General features: G+C 42.7%; 1 protein-coding gene across 1 annotated transcript in view; it reads left to right on the forward strand.

Annotated features, from left to right (window-relative positions):
• mapta (microtubule-associated protein tau a) overlaps positions 1 to 21,628 on the forward strand; it is a 44,841-nt gene that overhangs the window by 17,845 nt on the left and 5,368 nt on the right. The window contains exons 4-15 of the mRNA XM_064321765.1: positions 490 to 561; positions 1,393 to 1,440; positions 2,668 to 3,696; positions 4,798 to 4,844; positions 5,508 to 5,684; positions 7,448 to 7,526; positions 7,874 to 7,924; positions 8,135 to 8,391; positions 8,924 to 9,016; positions 9,428 to 9,520; positions 14,502 to 14,583; positions 15,385 to 15,491. Coding sequence (XP_064177835.1) covers positions 490 to 561; positions 1,393 to 1,440; positions 2,668 to 3,696; positions 4,798 to 4,844; positions 5,508 to 5,684; positions 7,448 to 7,526; positions 7,874 to 7,924; positions 8,135 to 8,391; positions 8,924 to 9,016; positions 9,428 to 9,520; positions 14,502 to 14,583; positions 15,385 to 15,491 — 2,135 coding nt within the window. The remainder of the gene's footprint in view (positions 1 to 489; positions 562 to 1,392; positions 1,441 to 2,667; positions 3,697 to 4,797; positions 4,845 to 5,507; positions 5,685 to 7,447; positions 7,527 to 7,873; positions 7,925 to 8,134; positions 8,392 to 8,923; positions 9,017 to 9,427; positions 9,521 to 14,501; positions 14,584 to 15,384; positions 15,492 to 21,628) is intronic.

The following is a 21,628-nucleotide window of genomic DNA, read 5'->3' on the forward strand; positions in this document are numbered from 1 at the left end:
CGTTTGTGCACATTGGGGTGCTTTCATGTTTACCTTTTGCACTTCACTTTTATACTGTCTTTTACTGTCATTTACTACTAGAGGAAAACAAGAAGATCTTGTATATATTATATCTTATATATTCCACTGGAAACTTTACCTTCCAGTCCAATTAGTTATTATACTTGCTGCAGAAAGTGTTGGTTACCTCTCAAATGGCAGCGCTTTGACCACTCACCCAAAGCTAACATATGGAATGCTTTGGCACACCTGTATGCAAGAGTGGAGCTCTGAGCTTTGACTATTGAAAGATAGCAGCTTTAAGAACATTCACCTCTTCCTCTGATCGTAGAATCGCAAATTGTGAGGTTCTGCACCGAGCATGGAAGTGGTCTGCGGACTTTGAGAGGAAATGCGCCTTGCACCTCCTCACTCTGACTGTTTTTTTTTGGGTAAAATCTGGAAAGGGGAAAGAGCGTGCCTAAAAGGCTCATGTTATCCGTTTAACAGACGCTGTGACCTTGGTGAAGGTCAACACCCCAGTAACTGAAAACAGGGTTGAACCCCCAGAAGAAGTACCAGGTTTGAAGTAGCGTTCCGCGCATGCTAAAACAGAACTAAACGAACGCTCTCTCACATCAGCACAATTTGCTTTTGGTTTTGCAGCATGAAGCTTGCAGGACTTCCTGGACTACTTTCTCAGGGCTCACCACTGACTTTGGCTTGATTTACTGCAGCGTCATGGTGCTCAGACGGCTACTCCTAATGTTTCCTCTCGCGCACGAGCACTTAGAGGACACAGCCATTTGTGAATTATGGATAAACGTCCGCACTAGTCAATCAATGCGAACAGGTGTTTAATGAAAGGAACATTTCCTGTGCTTGACATTTCAGCTTTTTAGTTATTTGACTTAAATGGGAACCAAGCATTAAAAATTGATGAAAAATGACCGTATGATTACCTCTGCCGTTCTTTTTGTCTACTGTCCATTTGCCTTTCACGTATAGCTATGAGTATGCCGGATTTCAAAGATCAAAAAATGTTACCAGTTGCACCAGATTGTTTCCTGAAATAACAACTTAATGACCCAGTTACAAAAAGTAAAGGCTTCTGTAGAGTTCCACAACTTGAATGGAAAATTGTAAAATGAATGAGACTGATGATAAGAACTGTATGAAATTGCACGCACTTGTGTTTCGCTTCATTTTGGGTGTAGAATTAACTGAAATCTTTATGGTGGATCTGCATTCATTTAAGGCGCAGGTTGCTGTGGTTTTGTGCCGCTCGTTTCTAGCTAAAACATCATGCTGTGCGCTCCTCTGCTGTGCCGCGTTTTTAAGGTGCTCACAGACACAGTCCCGCAGCGGGTCTAACAGCTCGGCTTTCTTCTCTCCCTCTCTGATGTCATGCAGCTGCCGGGGGACCTGGGAGCACCGCAGCGCCCTCTGCTACAGGACAAGGTATGGCAGGTGATCTCAACCAGACACACGCAAATCTCTGCTGACTAACCATTCTGAGAAATAAACACATTCTGCAAATAAAGTATCACAAATGACCACATTTGTGTATTTCATGTCCCTTCCAATATCCTCTTTCAGTCAACCCAGGGAAGAGATTCTTGTCAAAACATAAGAGTAAAAAAAAAAAAAAAGTTTGAATAACACGGACACACAGTGTCATTGACACAAAGCTAATAGCCTGCTAAACATGAGTGAGTGAGTGAGAAGTGAGTGAGTGAGTGAGTTACAAGCCAGGTCCATGAGGTGCTTGGCATCTAAATATTATGTGATTTTGCCACGAGTGATTCAATAATGGAGTCCTGGTGTACTGACCAGAATTACTTCATATGCATATTTTATAAATACTCAGTGGACTGTAATTAGACTACAAAACGTGGGAGCCAGTTGAGATTAAGAAAATTTTGACCTGCGTCCGGTTTGTGTTCCTGTTGAAATATTACCTATTCACAATCAATACCATGTGGAAGGAAGTAAAGTGATTAATGTTGAGACCACCAGCTGGTACAATGTGCTTTCCCAACATCAGCTCATACATTTCATTTACATTCATTCAAATGAAGTGTATTAGCTGCTGTTGTTCTGATTAATTCACATTACAATTCATTCACATAATAGGATCATTGTTTGCGAGTACTATGAGTACTATATTGTTATACAGTTTTGTTTGTTCTTACATTTATCATATTTCTGTAGTGTTTTATTTTGTTCCTATGGTTTCATTTGAGCTAGGAATTGCCTTCATTTATAAAAATTCAGATATACATATTCATCATTGTGGAGGTACTGTAGAGATAGTTTACTCATTTCTGCACCACGCAGGAAACTTTAAGTATCATGACACAGTTTCATGTGTTAAATCAGCAGATAGTGCCTCCTAGCACCTTATAACAATGCCTTTGAGCTCAATGGTTGTATGTGCAACAAATATATAAAACACAAGGACTGCTTCATCTGAATGTTTCATGGAAATGTTTAGTGAAGGCCAGCAAACCATTGTGTTTAGTTTGTCCTCTGTGTTACGCCATGGCCCTGTGTATGGTGGTTTTGTGTTTCCTTCCCTCTTGTGTTTCCTTTCTGGTTACTTGTCTGATGTGGAAAGGGGCGTGAGTGCTGCTAACCATCAGTCACACTGTGGACATTATCATCATTCTGCTTTCCAAAAACCAGAGGGGTTCACAGCAGGCAGATTCACTCCAATGGAGAGCATCCCGAGTAGAGACAGTGGGTCCTGGAGCTCTTGTGGGTCGCCAATAAGTCCCAGTGCTCTGGAACCTGCCGGAAAGGACGAGCCCGTGTCTCTGGAAGAGTACGAACCTGAGAAGCACGAGCGGGAGTTGAGAGACTCTGAGAAGGTTTCTGGGGGTCGCAGTGTGAGCGGCTCAGATGTGGAAGAGGAGAAGGAGGTGGAGGAGGAGAAGGAGAAGAAGGAGGAGTTTGCTGTGGGCAGTCGGGCTCCTGCTCTGACGGCCCGCAGAGGAGACTCACCTGTAGCAGAAAGCCCCGGCGTGGTCACGAGGCCTTACCAGCCGGCGACCTCCCTCGTTCGCAGCTCCGTCGTGGCGGACCTGTCCTCCCTGGGAGAGAGGAGCCCCGACGGGGAATACGGAGGCCCCGCCCCCCGCGTTCCCCTGTCGGCCGACGACGCCAGGAAGCGCGCGCTTTCCTTCGACTACGCGGAGCCGCCCGCGCAGGCCGGGCGGAACTTCCTGGCCGAGTGGGAGAGAGGGTCCGACAAGACCCCCCCCGGGAGCGGGAGCCCGGGGTCTCCCCCCTCCCCCTGCGCCCCCGGCGCGGAGGAGGCGGAGGCGCGACCGGGCGCCGCCCCACAGCTAGACGTCCTGCCGGAGGAAGAGGGTCGGGACGGGATTTTTTCACGTGGGAGCGAAGAGACCACGCCCACCGAGGAGACCGAAACGGGTCAGCCTGAGGAAGCGGGGGAAGGACGGCAGGGCGCCACCTACATGGAGACCACCGACGAGCCGGCCCCGACGGGCGCCCACACGGCTGTGGGGGAGGCCGCGTCGGACGTCTCTGTAGACGGGGCGGGCAGCTTCGCCGGGGCCAGAGCGGCCACCGCCTCCGACGGGGGGGCCCCCTCCCCCGAGACTGCTGCTAAATTTCAGAAATTCCCCAATTCCCGAATTTCAGGTGCTTCCCCGGGCAGAAAATCAAACGTTCCGGTCCCTCAGTTCAAAGGTCTGTTTCAAACATTCTGTTCATGAAATCCCCTCTCGACTTTCCTGCTCTCGTTTCTTTCACGGTTCATTTCTTTCTCCCCAAAGCAACCTCGCTAAGTTGAGCAGCACCCTTTCTGAAAAGCGCGCACTCTGAGCAAACGTGTTCGGCTGAGGAAACGGACTGCTTGTAGCCTTTTTTGTTTTTCTACTCTTTGTCCCTGTTCCCTCTCTCCGTGTGTGTCTGTCTCTTCTCTTTATTATGCTCCATCTATGGTTGGCGTCGCTGCTTTTGTCCGTGTGGTTTACCTGTGGCCAAAATGTTTTTTGCTGGCAGTGTTGTCACGAATCCCTGTTTGCATGTCACTGTGCATGTGTATCACGTCACTTGCATCATGGTAATGTTTTGTTAGGTCACCAACCCCTCACTAAAACACATAACCTTGCAAGATCCACTGAACCACTTTAGAAAACTTTGGCACCAGCACTGACTGACTCTTTAAGTGACTGACTCTGACCTCCATTAAATGTTATTTCAAAAAGTTTCAGGAACCTTTGTTAACAACATTTTTAGATTAAAGAAAACAAAGTTCCCTGTATTTAATCCAATTTGAATTTCAGTATTGAAAGTGCATGCAAATGACTTGCCTTAAAATAATTTTGCTTCACAGTGCCTTCACAGAATCTTCTTCACTGTATGCAAAAAACATTGCTTAAGTGGGTTTCCTTCTCAAAATTCACACCCACTACACCAGAATAAAGAAGTTGCCAACCCTTTACTCTCCAAATTAGTATTTATCAACGGGTTGAAACATTTTATGTACAGTTTATCCTGGTTGCAACAGGACAGCTTCCATAATATACTTCAATATGTACTTCAGCTGCAGTGAGGCAACTCAGTAAATGGGATGCAATGCATAATCATTTTGAAATGAGCCCAGTAACAGTATTCTAATGTCTCCATAAAACTAAACATATGGAAGTATGTTTTATTATTGTATATCACACATTATTGATAATGGGCACATTTAAATATTTAACCAGCAAAACCTGCGTATTTAAATTAAAATAGTGTGACTTTGGTAAAAGTTAACAATTCTATCATTGTGCTTTTCTCTCTCAGCTAAGGCCAAGGCTGACCTTGAGAAAGAAGCCAGTGCGGATAAGAAGGTAGGTGACACTACCCAGGATTTTAAGGAAGGCTGTAACTCAAGCAAGGGTTCTTGAGTCCACACGCAGCAGCTAAGTTGTTAGCCTTTTTCTGTTCTAACTGACAGCTATTCATGCAGTTTGCCTGTACCTGACAGTTACCTGACAGTTCAGGATAGTCCACACTCTGTTATACAGAAGTATCACCTTGTTCTATAACCTTAACCAAAGGCCTTCCATCTGCCCTTGAGAGAGTGCGAAAATGAGCAGTGACGTATGGTAGCACTATGTTCAGGGGCCTCTGTTGGCATTACTGAGATTTACTACCATATTTTTAGTTCCTGCCTCTGGACAGGTTCCTCAGCAACCCGGCAATCTTTAGTAAGACCATTGGCGGGTAACAGCTGTGCATTGTCAGACACAGCTTTCATCAGATATGCATTTTTCTATATTTTCCCTAAGATATTCTCGAGCAGCTGCCTTTGATTTTTATGTTTATTTCTGCCTTTTCAATATTTAGTTTCTGTACTGACCGCAGCATTACTTTTCACAGTATTGACTGATTTAGGCCGCATGATTTTCTGTGTATTGATGCACGTCCACTTTCACATTGTTTTTGCTCTAAGAACTGATTTTCTTGGTAGATTTGTTTTTACGTTCATTTTTATTTCCTTTGACGCAAAGACACCCAAAACAACTCCTGCCAAAGCTAGACCCACTTCTTCCCTAAAACGACCCAACTCAGTCACAAGCCCCTTGAAAAAAGCCCAGACGCTCGGCACACCTCCGCCCCCCGCTAGCAGGCTGGCCTCAGTGGGCGCCAAACCCGGCCGTGGGGGAGCTGGGGGCGCCCGGCCGCGGGTGAGTATGGTACGGGCCTGCCCCCCCCCACCTCGCTGCTCTGGAGAATGCGCTCATCTGGCCGGTCCAGAACTGCTCTCTCCCCCCCCCCCCCCCCCCCATTCTTGCGCTGCATATGCTTTACCGCGCTCCGCCGCGCACCGTTTCCTGTCAAGCCCCGACCCTGGGTTTCTATTAAAATAAGGCACATATCCGTGCATTAGCGGCAAACTGCCACTGAGCACAATCATTTGTGCTTATGGCTAGTTTACTTCCTGGTTTGATGCCAATGCATGGATATGTCAATGTCTGTCTTAACGCTATTTTAATAACCCCGTCTTGCCCCTCCTCATGCCTTCCAGTGACTCCACCCCCTACCCTACTTTACTCTTGTCACCTCCGAGTTCATCAAAGGTTTGGCCTTGGCTTCATCCGGAAGTAGGAGAGGGTTGCTCGCTTTGGGTCTCGCGGCTGTGCTTAAAGCTCTAGACTTGAGAGGTCAAATGTGTAGCTGCGGCTAAAGTCATATTACCTGCTCAGCAGACGAGTCATCAGAGAAAAAATGCAGATGGTTCTGCATTTTCTCCCTCTGATCCTACTCGGGTGGTCGGACATCCATCATTGAACCGGACAGACTGGTTTTTGGTTCTCCATCCGACGCGACTTCTTGCATTAGTGAAAGTAATGTAAAAAAAAAAATGTAAATACAACAACAGCAAAATGTTGTATTTCTGAATCCATTTGGCTCAGGCTTACATTAAATAAATTTCTGTGCCTGATTGGTATTAAAGGAAATCTAATCTAGTTTCAGCCAGTAGCCATTTCTATTGGCTATGTTGTCAGTGTCCCATGGTACATCTGCACCCACCGGTCCATGATCGCAATCCCCCACCTAATCCCCCCTTGAATCTATGTCATGGCCCAGTGTCCGCCTTTTTGGGGTAGGGGAAATAGCTACCCTAAATCCTACTCGTGTGTACATTTCTAAAGACCATTCCCACAAACATAACCCAAGTTCTTGCAGAACTTGAAGACTTGTAGTTCCTTCATGTAATGAGAGTGGATGCTGCAGCTGCATGTTTCCAGTTGCAAGTTACTGTTGTGAGAAGATGAAGCAGGCTACCTGTATTTTATGATTATTTGTACTACCACTGCACAGCCGGTATGTTTGGAATGCAAAAATGAAGACTTGCTTTGTATTTAGCTCATTAAAACCCTGTTGGTTTTGTGGCTACTAAACCTGTTTGAAGAAATACTACATTTTTAAGGAGGATTAAATATGTTGCTTGAACATTACTGATTGTCTCACTTGCTAAGACAGTGGGTTCCCATGTATGGATTCGCCCCACAGCTTGATAGCGAATCCCACTGAGTCATAGCATCGCCTGGGATGGGAGAGTTTTATCCGTTGGGATTGTGACTGTCTCATTGTCCAACAGCGACCTCTCTTGGCCTATCAGGGACCTGCAGTCTGCCAGCACCGGCTGCACATGAAGTGTACTCCTCTGGTGCAATGACTGTGCAGCCCAGCTGGTGGACTGCAGAGAGAAAAGAAGCAGTGGTTAGGCTAATCCACTGGAGGAGAGGACATGATTATCTGCACTCTCCTTATTTGATGGAGCAATTAGACAGAACTTGAACTATGGACTTTCCATATAGAAGATTAAAAATAATAAAAATTGTTATTCAATCAGGCTACAAACAGTTAGGAGGTCTGCTGTCTGTACTGTTTGGTGCTGCTGTTGGTTGACAGATTCAGTACCAGGGTGTACATCTGCTTTCAGCCTTCTGATGGAAAGACCCCAAGCGCCAGGCCTCATGCTGCTGGGACCAAAATACCTGCCAAGGCCCCCGTTCAGACAGGTACAGACACACTGAACTTAACTGACCAACTTCACTGTCCTTCAGGTATACATAGTGTTCACTACAGCTTGCATTCTCATCGTTCACTGATAATAACAGCAAACGCGTTCGGTATGGAGAAACATGCAGTGGTCTGCAATAGAGGGCACAGCTAGATGAGCCTTAGATGGAACAGAATAATAGCAGTGGTGGTGCAATGTGTAATGTCCGTAATTACAGTACATCTATTTCCATTTCTCATTGTGTATCATTACTAAATACTTTTAGAAACCCACCCGTGACCCAAAATGTAAGCTGTGGATGAAATTCACTTTGTGTATCTGATTTCATGATTCTGTACTTCACAGCTGATTCCAGGATGGAGCAGAAGAAACCCGGAGCTGCAAAAAACGACAAAGGTAAAAGGAGCCGTTCCAAAAAAGGTGGAAGTTGGTCTGTGTAAAACGTGAGCTCCATTTTTCACCTTACGTTTGAGGATAAAATGGCACGAAAGTTCTCGTCTGCCGTTCTGAAATGGCCGCGATGGAAAGCCGTATGTAAGTGCCTCCGCTGTCTTGTGCTTCCTTGCATTAATAACGCGCGTGGCGTCGTGCTCTGCGTCCGAGCAGATTCCCCCAACACCCCGGACCGCAGCGGGTACAGCAGCCCGAGCACGCCCAAATCGCCCTCCAGCCGCGCCCCGGGGCAGCCGCTGGCCGTGGCCAAGGAGGTGAAGAAGGTGGCGGTGGTGCGCACCCCGCCCAAATCCCCGGGCTCCCTGAAGAGCCGCCAGGCCGTCCCGCTGGCCCCCATGCCGGACCTGAAGAACGTCAGGTCCAAGATCGGCTCCACCGAGAACATCAAGCACCAGCCCGGAGGAGGCCGGGTAAGGGCGTTTCGTTTTCCCGCACGTCGCAGAACCCCTCCTCCTCCTCCTTCTCGATCCGTTGAGAAGATTCACCTCCATCTGCGGCCTCTCGCTGAGACGCGGCACCGCGTTGAGTGGCCTCATGTTGAAGCCATCGTACACTGATCTCCACGTGGGGGGTGGTCTCCAGCCCATCCTCTCTGTCGTTCACAGTTCAGAATGAGAGTTCCTGCTGATATGGAATCCTGTGTTCCATTATTCTGAAGCTCAAACACTTTAAGAACTCTTTCAACGTATTTGACTTTTATTATCTTTGACAGTGGAGTCATGACTCCCAAATTTATCATTTGTTTTCTTTTGGAGATATAAAAAAAAAATGATGGGATTAACTGAGGGTACTTTTCTTATTAGCGTGTGGCTTAGTCTCCACGTAAAGTAAAATAGAGCAGCACAATGAAATTGTGATGCCTTCAATAGCATGGCCCTGGACTGCAACCTTGCTGCTTTGGGTCTCTTAAAGTATAACGCCATCTCCTCCTGCCTCTTTCAGGTACAAATACTTGATAAGAAGATTGACTTTAGTAGTGTCCAGCCTAGGTGTGGCTCCAAAGACAATATCAAGCATGTCCCTGGCGGTGGAAATGTGAGTAAAGAGGAGAAGAACTCAGAGTGAGGTTGAAGTGTGAGGTTGTGAGTCTTCCTCCAGTAATGAGCAACAGCACGTTCCTGGCAAAACACTGACACTCCCTGCAAATTTAACTTCTAGATGTTCTGAAGTCTCACATTGAACGTTTCAGGAGCATATCCTATCAGGTAAACAGCCAGCTGATTTAACAGAAAACAGGGGTGGTTTGCTTTCTTTAGCCTATAAAAATCCAATAATTCAATTCAGGGATGGAATGAAACTAAAACTTATTTTCTGACCAGATTTGGTCAGAAACACAACCCATGTCAGGGCAATGTAAGATGGAGATTGGAAGGCCCTCACTAGAACTTGGATGCAGTAGAACACGTGAAGGATAACGCTCTCTTGCCCTCCCTCTGCCTCTTCTAGGTACAAATTCTTAATAAGAAGATCGACTTGTCTAGTGTTCAGTCTAAGTGTGGCTCCAAAGACAATATCAAGCACTCGCCCGGAGGTGGCAATGTGAGTAACAAGAGGATGAACTCCCTTGTTGGGTTTTGAGTCTTCCTGAACGTATGACCCCCAAATCAGCCCTTGCCAAAGGTTCAAGGATATTCTTAGCCATTACACACTGGTTAAATATTACAGCCATTGTCTAAAAGAGTGGTAAAGATCTTTATGGTTAAAAACTACATAAAACTACAACTAAGTGCTACAGATGTATAAGCAGGCATTACTCTTAAATAAGGACAGGGACAAAATAAGTAAACCATCTTCAAGGAAATATGCGGTAGAATGTAAGATATCAGGCAGTTTTACGTAAAAGTTGTATTTTTAAAACTATGTGAAAGCACTGTGAAATGAGTTCAAGGAATAACTTGCTTATTAATAATAATAATAATAATAATAATAATAATAATAATAATAATACAAACTTATTGATAATAAATACTGCTTGAAATTGCTGAATCATAAAATGATTTTCAAAGTAAAACAATCAACTACAACTTTTCTGTGGAATTCAGTTTGCAAACTTGTAATATACTGTATGTCTCCCATGGGTTATAATGGGTTTAAATGGGTAATTATTATAAAATAAACAAGCTTTCTTAAAAACACCAGTAGCATACTGAATGCACAAAGTTATGGAAAAAGAAAATTCTATGAGATGCATGTTGATATACTTTCCAGATTAAGGTAAAGCCGGGTAAACTACTTCAGGGTGTAAAACATTTTAACTGTTATTCAGGCTAGATTTCCAAATTAATAGATGGACCATTTAAAAATTGATCAACCTAACTTTTTGGGTTTTTCAGCAACTCTTTCTTAACTTTTTGAATAATGCAGTATTTGATTTAACATGACTATAAAATGTAATTTTTCATCACCATCATTAAAATCATCATCAAAACTGAAAATGATTCCACTCCCTTTAATATGAACAGAATACACTCAATCCAGATTCCGTTCAGTAGTCATTATCCTGTTCAATGAGGAATTAGAAATAGATTGTGAATTCCCAGCAGTTTCTCTTGAGCTGATGTTAAAATCGTATACATTTAAGACAAATATTTAAAAATTTTAAGAAATTATAAATAAATATTAATACATATTTATTTAATTTGGCTAGAATATCCTTACATCTTGGGCTAAAGCTGATTATCCTGTCCAATAAGTGTTAAAGCATTCAAATATCTTCCATTCAACTAATTTTTTAAAAATGGCCACAAAAGTCAAATGCTGCTAGTTCTTGCAGATGTCTTGTTGGTTCTGCACTGTAAAAATCCTAAATATCGTCTATCCCCATTAGCTTTGAATAATATTAGCATTCTTTTAGGAGCTCTGAAAATGAATGGATGGAATGAAACCTTTGTTCCCATCTTACAATAAGACTATTCTTCACTTCTATATCAAGCCTTCTGCGTATTAAGAGTCTTGTCATATTCTGAACTGGTTTCATTCATGACAGCCTTTCACTTGGCCGCCCCCGCCTCAGACAGATACAGCCCTGGTACACACAGATTCCATCGTCAGTTATACGAATCTCTGCCCATTTCACATGAGCCTTTTGTGGTAGGCTGAGAGCGAAACGTCTTCAGACATTTCATAAACCTAGAGTCTTTATCAGTAATAATTGGCTAAGCTGCACAGTGCAGACATGTTATGTTATAAAAGGGGGCCATCAAAAAAAAAAAAAAATCCAACTGAGACACTGCAAGCCTGCCACTTTCCACATTAAAAAAAAATGGATTTGCACTTTGCTGGAAAGTGCCTCCCGATTGATTAATTAGAAAAGAAAAACAGAGAACAAAAAAAAAAAAGGTGAATGCTTTAATTCCAAAGACTTTTTTAAATATAGACCTAAGAAGACCTTACAGGGTCTAAAATGATTTTGTTCTGGGTGGAAACACTACTGCATGAGCATCTTTCCTGCAGAGAGCAGAGCATCCCCAGTTCTGCTCTGTATGTGTTAGGTGTGTCTGTTATCCCAACGTACGACACCACACCCCCTTTAACCCCCAAGTGTTGCCTACACTCCGAGATTATATGCTCACCTTCCGATTAATGTATGTGATGTGGAACTAAACTCCCGGTGCCAGTGTCCATTGTGCTCCCGACTTTGCATGGTGTGACTAAATACATTGAGTAGATTAGAACCCAACTCATTGTCACTGTCTCCATTGACCTGTGCTAGCAGTGGGGTTCTCTGGGTTGGGAACTGCCATGTATTGCAGACCAGCCAGGCCACCCCCGTGCCTCCCGTCCTCCCCACCACTTTCCGTGAGCCACCCAGCTGGGCTACTGGATGTGGTAGTTACCTCTCCCTGCACCCTACCTGCTGAAAATACGACTACTCCATTCGCCCTTCTTCCACCATCAGCAGTTGGCATTTGTGAGGTGACATTCAACAACAGCATGACAGGGGAAAACGATAACCTGACACTAAACACTAATGCAGATTAATACGACTGGATGTTTGTTTGTTTTTGGTGCCTCTGCGCTGGTGTCCAGCGAGGAGAACACAGCGTGGTTGTTCTTCACCCCCACCCCCTCCCCACCCCCTGTGTGGCGGGGTTGGGCTGTGTTTTTGCAGCAGGCTGCTGGACTCGAGTGAAGCGGTGACCTCACTCTCTCTCTCTCTCTCTCTCTCTCTCTCGGGACTGAGAGCTCTTGTGTTGCGTTGCGAGGCACCGGCTTAGCCTTGACCCCACCTGCTGCGATGAGGTAATGCGATCGGAGCGGTCGTCAAGGACGCCCTGTTCTGCCGCGCTGCTGGAAAGTGCCCGCGATCGGTGTGCGCGTTCCGCGTCGCACGCAGGTGCTCTCTCGCGCTTCGCGAAGGCTTACGCGCGGCTCCTCGTTCAAAAAGGAACGTGGGGAAATGGAGCTGAACGGGCAAGTGACTCTCATTCTGGAGAGACTCTCCGGTTGGCACAGAAATACGATGCACTTGCTTCGAAGGAAGAGCCAATGGGCTTTCGTCAACTTAAGGGGGTGTGGTGTTCACTTGGGAATGCATTCAGTTGTAAGAAATGGTGGAATTAAAATGAGTTTGAATCATGTACCTGAGATGATAGATGCATGTCTATGCAAAAATATATGCATGGCCACTTGCCATATTTTCAATAGAACAGCACATTGTTTGGGTTTACACACAAGCTCTATCTGAACGCCTCCCTCGTCTGTAACGGCGAGTCTCTGTTTACTGGCTAAGGTCTAAACGCAAACAGCATCATTCAAACAGACAACATCGTCTACACATCACTGATCCTAGTTTTGTGGCTTTATTGGCCACTCGGGTACAAACAACTGCATTTAGATTCTTTACTATAGGATATTACATTCAAATGCTAACAAACATAAATTTTAAAAGAGATACATTATTAAATATTGAGTAATCCTCATTATTAACTGATATAGATGCTGAGTTGCATCCCATTGTGGCTGTATTAATGGCAGGGACGATGCTAATAAAAGTCATAAGCTTGACTTGTTTAGAGTGTAATCGGTAGAATAAGATAAGCGCTGCAATGCAAAATGAAGGGGTTATTTGAATGGGTTTTGCTGCTGTTACAGCGTGGGCTACTGGCAGTGCATGGCTAACACTGCGTCTGCCTGGAATTGCTGGTTATTGCACTGGAGGCTCAAAAGACATTCAGTACTGGCACTGACACATTAGCATTGCTGTGCAATACCTGCAGACTTTGGCAGCATGCTAATAATTACACCATGTGTGTGTGCTGCGGTCTTGATATCTATAACATTTGTACGTTACAATCTTTGATGGGCCTTGGGGTGATCTCACAATGCACGCGAAGTTAAGGAAGATATCATTGTTCCTTTTTCCTCAAAAAAAAAGCCCTGAATTGGTTCGTTTGTTCGCCTGTTGTCTGTGAGGTGGTGTATAGTGGTGATTTTGAAGTAATTTACAATTGAGAAAGTTCTGACTTTTTATATTCCGTTTTTTAAACATGGGCAAGTTTCTGTTCTATTCTGACAAACGTAATAACACGGAGCATGGCATTAATGTAGGGGGCTATTTATGAAGTTTGTTTTCAATTATCTCTTAGCGGTTTCATTGTTTTGTGTTTCATTTAAGAAATTCTGAGGCATAAATCTGTTGTTCAATTAAGTTTCTTTTTTAAAAATGATTTTTTCAGTATTTTTTACCCACCAACACTAATTTACAGAACTTCTCAATGGCGGTCTTGAAACAATGATTTCACTGATGTGATTACCGTGCAATGTATCTGGTTCATAAATGCAGTCAGAAGCCCACAGTATGATATGAGAGATTGGTTCGTCATTTTTTCTGATTTTATTTGGTTTTTCTTTTCTTGTTTCACGCTGCATTATAAAACTATCGTTTTTGTTCTTTCAGTATTTACCAAGATTATGTTTAAGTTTTGCAGCAACGAGGTATTTGACTTTTCTTTTTATGTCACCTCATTTTTTTACCTTCATTAATATCACTGATCATCCCATTTCCTGTCACTACAAATGAAGGAGCATTGTCTTCTTCCACAAACAATTCCCAGGGGGAAAACAGAATGAAAAGAAAGTTGAAACTGATAGTCTAGTCTCTCCATGAACACATAGGTGTTTCGTCGAATAACATGGGAAATTCCTTTTCAGCTGTCCTCAGCTATAGTTAACACAGGCAATACAGGCAATTGATGAGACTCATTAAGATTATGCAACCAAAATCTGTTTTGTTTATTGGCTTGATTGGCTTAGGACGAAGCCATTTTCACACAGCCCCACATGCAGTCGTTTCTACACTTTCTTTTCATTCTGAGGGAATTTGTTGCTATGGAGAGAAATGAAACCTTGAATATTCTCCCTCACGACCAACGACCGAACTAACAGGCCAATGTAGAAAGCAAGTCCTGGTGTTCCTCGCATGTGTCTTGCCTGCTCATTCCAGATGTCTGGGCGTTCAGTCAAACGAAACCTGAAAACTGACCAACAATACTAACTGCTCTCTTTTGTCCCTGTCCAGGTTCAAATCGTCCATAAAAAGATTGATTTGAGCAATGTGCAATCAAAATGTGGCTCTAAGTCCAACATTCACCACAGACCAGGTAACGTTAGAACTTCATTTGTCACTAACTGGCCTTTGTTTACAGGTTTAAATGATAGCAGTGAAACGTTAACACTAGTAATTGTTCAGTATGTATGTATGCATGTGCGTGTGTCTGTATACGGTGCTGTCCTAAAGTAGGTGAAATGTGTATTTTTCCTATATACTTACATTTTATACTTACACTTGGATTTGAGATCAAAAGAAAAATACGAGACAAAAGTAATGACAATCAGCTTTCGTTTTATCGTATTTACATCTGTAAATTTTCAACTGTGCAAAATAAAGTTAACAGATGAATTTCAAGTAAATCAAAGCAATACAGTCTAATACTATATTTTGTTCCACAGCCCTGACTGCATTAAGTCTATGATCCATTAACATTAACATCACCAAACATTTGGTTTCTAATTTGGATATGCCTTCTCTGGCCTTCACTGCAGCTGCTTTCAGCTATCCTTCTTCATGAATCGTTCAGTTATAGATTCGTTGTTTTTCAGCCATAGTTTATTTTCTGGCCTCTCATGACGGTACATGCTTTCTGACTCAAAATGCAATCTCTGCAGATGAAATCAATGCCCAAAACCAAGACTTGACACTCCCTGCTCTTCAATGTGTGAACAGCTCATGCAAAAGGAAACAGCTGAGCAACATTCAACACATCAGTCATCCATTAACTTAATTTTGCACAGCTGAAAATGAGGGGACTTAACACAAAAATATCTGTTTCTGTAATACACACCTCTCTCTCTACGTTTATGTATATTAATGATCAATCTTTTCCCTTCTCTTCTGTCACAAGGTGGAGGAAATGTGGAGATCAAATCTGAGAAGGTGGATTTCAAGGTCCAGTCAAAGATTGGCTCGCTTGACAACATTGGTCATGTTGCCGGGGGTGGGCAGAAGAGGGCAAGTATAGTGAATGAATGAGTGAATGAAATGTTTCATAAATTAAGAGTAAACTAAATTTGATTAAATATGTGGTGGGCTCCATAATGTTTGGAACAAAGATGTTTTTTTATTGATTTATCTCTGTACTCCATAACTTTAGATTTGTAATCAAACAATTCACATGTGGTTAAAGTGCAGATTCTAATTATTAAAGGGTATTTTTATACATTTTGGTTTCACCATGTAAAAATTACAGCACTTTTTAGACATATCCCCTATTTTAGGGCACCATGTTTTGATTGCTTTTGGAGTCTGTTATTGGTGTTTTTCAACCCAAGGACCAGAGTTGTGCCAAACAAAGTCAAGGAAGCCATTATGAGGCTGACAAATGGTCTGGTAGACCAAGGAAGACCTCGACAGTTGATGACCAGAAAATTCTCATTCTCACTATAATGAAGAAACTCCTCCAAACACCTCTCCGAAAGACCAGAAACATTCTTCAGGAGCAAAACTTGGATGTGTCAGTGACTACTGTCCACAGAAAACTTCATGATCGGAACTACATTTCAAGATGCTAACTACTAGTTAGCCACAAAAACAGGAAGGCCAGGTTAGTTTGCTAAGAAGTACCGAAAGGAGCCTGCAGTTCTGGAAAAGGGTCTTAAGGACATATGAGACCAAGATTCACTTGAAAGTTATGACAAGAGCAAAGTGTGGAGGCCAAAAGGAACTTCCCAGGATCCAAAGCATCCCCCTCATCTAGGGAACATGGGGGGGGGGGGGGGGTGTTATGTTTTGCGTATGTATGGCTGCCACAGGTTCTGGCTCACTTGACTTCAGTGATGATGCAACCGCTGATAGCAGCAGCAAAAAGAATTCTTACCTGTTCCAGCAAAGGCCTCCAAACTCATTGGACAGCGCATCATCTTACAGCAAGCCAATGATCACAAACATATTGCTAAAGCAACAAAGGAGTTTTTCAAAGCCATTCTTGACTGGCTAAGTTATTCAGCCGATATGAATCCAATTGAACATGCACTTCATATGCTGAAGAGAAAACTTAAGGCAACCAGTGCCCATAACAAGCAGGAGCTGAAGATGGCTGCAATACAGGCCTGGCAGAGCATCATGAGAGAACATACTCAGAATGTACACTTTAACCACATGTGAATTGCTTGATTACTAATCTATAATTGTGCAGTGCACAGCAAAATCAAGGGAAAAAAAGTGGAGCCCACTGTACAAAGATCAATGCTTCTCCACATGCTACATAATTTGAAAAAAATAACTTGTTTGGTAAGGTCAATATTAGCAACTTCAAATGTGAATGTAAATATTTTATGGTATTTTAACAATTCTACAGCCCATTGAATTTATACTCAAGTTGAAATCATGTCTTTAAAGATTTTCCAACTTTTGGACATTGCTTTCTTGGCAGAGCTCTTGCATGCTGCTTGGCAAACCATAACTCTAGCTCCTGCAAAATAGCATTTGGCAGACGCTCTTATCCAGAGCGACGTACAACAAAGTGTATAACCATAACCAGGAACAAGTATGACGAAAATCCTAGAGAGAAGTACCGGTCCAAGTGCAGGGAACAACCACATAGTTCAACTTGGACCCTGAAGGTTAAACTGTTTAACACTAACACAAACGAGAACAGCAACAACGCAGTCTATGCAAAAATACAAGCAGTAGTTAAGACAGGTGCATTAACTAAGTCACCTACAAAACAGCTACCTAGTTACAACCCTAAGCTTACAGTCATTTACAGGGAGGTAGGGAGGGATGGGGAGAGGTGTAGCCTGAAGAGGTGAGTCTTCAGTCGTCGCTTGAAGTGGGTCAGTGTCTCAGCTGTTCTGACCTCCATGGGGAGGTCATTCCACCATCGTGGGGCCAGAACAGACATGCTTGCAACATGCTTAAATGCCCCCACAACTTCACAGTACTTTAGTATATTTGTTGACAGTGACATAACAACAACGTTTACAATTACAGTAACAATAGCCATACAACTATGCATGTAGCCCCATACTTAGTCTTTCTGAGGATTGTGATGTAACCAAAAATATTCACAGATCTATTCCAATGCATAATTACATTGGTCATCTATACAGAAACAAGACCAAGTTAAAACCTAGTATATGGCTGGACCTAACACACGTGATCCGGCCGACCAATGGTGTAACTTCATAACTCGGCCGGCTAATGGTTAACTTCATCACTCAGTCACAGACATTCGTGTTTGTAGGGCTGGCCGCTGTTGTGGTCCAGCCAAAAAACACATTATCTGTCCTGTAGCCACATATGATTAGTTACACCTTGTTTACAAATCAAATTTTCCATTATTCATTAAACTGAGATTTCAGAAGTGAACTAGTTTCATTTTGACGGTGTTCTCATTGCACAGTCTCAAGATGGTGTCAGACAAAGGTCAGGAAGGAATGACCCTGCTCATGAGTTACAGGCCGAGTTGAACATGGGGCTTAAAAGGCAGGAGAGATCACAGTGGTTTCCTTGGTAACAGTGGCTGCTGGCCTCCCTGTCATCCTTCCCCCTCTCTTTTCTTCTTTACCCTGTGTGTTTGGTCACGCCCCTTCTTTTCTTTCATCCTCCATTCTCATTTCTGCTAGCCTCTCACTTCTCCAGCACCAGCTAACTGAGCTAACGGTCAGGAGATGGGGCTGTGTTTGCTGACGGACGGCTCAAAGCCAAATTCAGCCTCCCTTTTTACGCATTTACTGATAAAATAGCCACAGGCTGTAAAATGTCACATTTTTTTTACTTCAAAGGCAGGGAAAAATTAGCATGCGGAAGACCTGCCTTGGGTACCATGCATATTTTTCTGGTCACATTTTGCTAATATTTTGCCTTTTTTCACATAAATTAAATTTTTAAAAACTCCAATACGACTATATATATTTTAATTATATTATAATTATAATATATAATTGCATCATAAAAAAATATTTAAAAAACTGCAATCTGACCTGTGGCTTCAGTAAATGCTGCGCCGCCTTCAGCTTGTTTCCTGTTCTAGCTCCCACTTGAAGTAAAGTTGTTCCTCAGTTTATTCGTTTTTGTTGATGTTCACGCATGTTTTTCATCTACACGGGGGTTCCACTTTAGAGAGAGAAGGGGAAGGAGGCAGAGGGGGGTGGCAAAGATGTCCCCCTAAACGGGGCTGACATCATGCCCATCCCCACTGCCACCGTAAGACAGTCACCCCAGACCTCCCCCCCCCCGCCCCCCCCGAACCCATCACACCTGATCAGCACCCCCCCGGCCCAAAAAAGGCTTGAGGACTCCAGTGAGTACACACCCTCCACCTGACTTCTTTGTTTATAATGTAGTTACAGAAAGCGGCACATCCATTACCTTTGTCCTGTCTATGTGTAACATGTCTCAGAATGACCATGACCATTAAACCATAAAGATTTAGTGCACCTACCAAAAGCACCATCACAAATTTGCGTGACATATAGAGCGCCCTCCAAAAGTATGGGAACGGTAGAGTAAAATGTGTTATTTTTGCTATAAACTTAAGCCATTTGGATTTGAGGTTCATCAGACAAAAGTACAGATAATGAGCTGTTATTACATGGCGTATATTTTACTATTTTACAGAAATTTTTGAGTCCCCCAATATCAGCTGTGCAAAAGTTAATGGATGATTGACAGGTGTTAACTGTTGTTCAGACATCTCCTATTGCATTGGACTGTTCACACATAAAAGAGCAGCGAGTGTCTGGTCTTGGTTTTAGCCTTTGTTTTCACCAGTGGAGACTGCATTTAGAGTAAGAGGCATACACCACCATGAAGACCAGAGGAAACACTATGGCTGAAAAACAACTAATCTGTAAACTGAAAAGAAAGAAGAATTAATTGAGAAGGACAGCAGTTATATCAAATACAGCAGTTTGTAAAGTCTTGAAAAACAGAAATCACTGGTGGACACAGAGATAAACACCGTACAGGTCGGCCAAGGAAGACAACTGCAGTTTAGGATAGACAAATCCTAAGAGCTGTGAAGAAAAACAGTATAACAATGTTCAGCAACTTCACCAGCAGTCTCCAGAGGGCAGGGGTGAAAATAACACAAGCCGTTGTATGCAGAAGACTTTAAATTTAGAGGTTACACTGCAAAATGCAAACCTCTCGTCATCAGCAAGAATCGAAAGGCCAGATTAGAATTCACCAAAAATTACACAGATGAGCCAGAAGAGTTCTGGAACAAAGTTTTATGGACAGATGAGACCAAAATAAACCTTTACCAAAGCGATGGAAAGCCGAAAGTGTGGAGACAGGAAGGAGCGGCCTCATCTGGGAAAAATAGAGGTAGTGCCATGGGTTTGCCATGTATGGCTGCGGAAACAGGCTCACTTGTCTTTATCGATGATGTGATGGAGGATGGCAGCCATAGGATGAATTCCAAAGTGTAGGCAGATTTTGTGAGATTATGTACAAAGAAATTCCTCCAACCTCATCTTCCGACACTTCATCCTGCAGCAAGACAATGACCCCAAACTCAATGCCTACGCAACCAAAGCGTTCATCAGTGAGAAAAGTGGAAAGTTTTAGACTTATATCCAATCCAGCAGAGATTTCACTTGCAGAAGAGACAAGACAAAAAGCCCCCAAAACAAAGATGAAATGAAAGCAGCTGAGGCCTGGAAAGGCATTTCCAAAGAAGATAACAAACGATTGGTGAAGTCAATACGTTGTAAACTTTATGCAGTTATTGCATTTAAGGGCTATGGAACGGCATATTTGACTTTATTGCTTATATTTACTTTTAAGATAATCCATTAACTTACTTTTCCACACCTGAAAATATGGGGACTCAACACAAAAACACCTGTTTCTGTAAAATGGTAAAACATACACTTGTAAATACTAATAAAATAAAAGCTGATTGTCTGTATACTTACAACAAAGTTTAGGAGGCTCCCTAGATCGATGTTCTCATTCTCAACCTGCCATCTAATCATCCCCCAGTTTCACTGGCTCCATAATTCCCACCCTCTCCACCTAAACTAACGTGTGATGAGCGTTCTGTTGCAGAATGGCTATTGTGCATTACCAAGTGTGACTGGACATTTAACTTTGTACATACCACAGTAGACTAATACAACGACATGTTTTTCAAACAGAAAAATGCCGGTGTAGGCTACCAATAAAAATGGACCTCTAGGCTATATAAAAACGGATATCTAGCCCACTTGTTTAAAAGGTTAAACACCGCGAAGGTTTGACAAAAAAAAGAAGCAATCTTTACGTTCTTAGGATATTGTTTATCATTTAAACATATTCATACTAGCCTGCTACACAACATTTTTAAAACGGGACTGACTCTGCTTTCTTTTATTCTGACCTTTTATAACTGTGCGTAAACGTCTGATTTCCTATATATAGGGAATACATATATGCCCGATTTATGGTCACTGTGTTAGCCATGACAACTGATAAATTCGATTAAACTGAACGAGTGTCGCGAGTGACGTTTAACTGACAGATAATTGGCCGTCTGAGACGTGCATGCCTTTTATTCATTGGCTGGAAAGTAGGCTATTATTTTTGGGGAAACCATGAATGAATATCCTATAACAACAAGTATGCTATTTTACATAGTCAGAACATAGTTTTGTTCATTTTTATATTCATTAAATACTAAATACTTTTGGGACTCAAGAACCGGCAGCATTTTTACTGACCACCCGCTCCCACCTGCAGTATGCTAAATATCTCCCGCTACCGCACAAATGACCGTCCAAGTCCCGAAGCGGTAATTTATCTTATTATATATATCGTATATATTATTATTATTAGTAGTAGTAGTAGTAGTAGTAGTACTAGTAGTAGGCTAGTTTGTTTTTAACTTGTAATCAGATTTAACAACATCGTAACTAGCCATTACCAATGTGTTTTTTTTTTCTTTTCGTTTTTCTGAGAGAAGGGCTTGTTAGCTAATGTGTTCAATAAGCAAGTGTAGCTGGTGGCAAACTAATTTACTGGCATGTTGCTAGAAGTGCTTGCTAGATATTGTTTTAGACAAGTATTGCAAGGCATTTTGCTATATCATATTGTTTTTGTAAACATTGCTTATAGTTCTGTTGCTTCCTTGCTACAGAGGCTAGTCTGTCAAAACACGCTTA

This window comes from Anguilla rostrata, chromosome 2 (assembly GCF_018555375.3).
Source record: "Anguilla rostrata isolate EN2019 chromosome 2, ASM1855537v3, whole genome shotgun sequence".
NCBI lineage: Eukaryota > Metazoa > Chordata > Actinopteri > Anguilliformes > Anguillidae > Anguilla > Anguilla rostrata.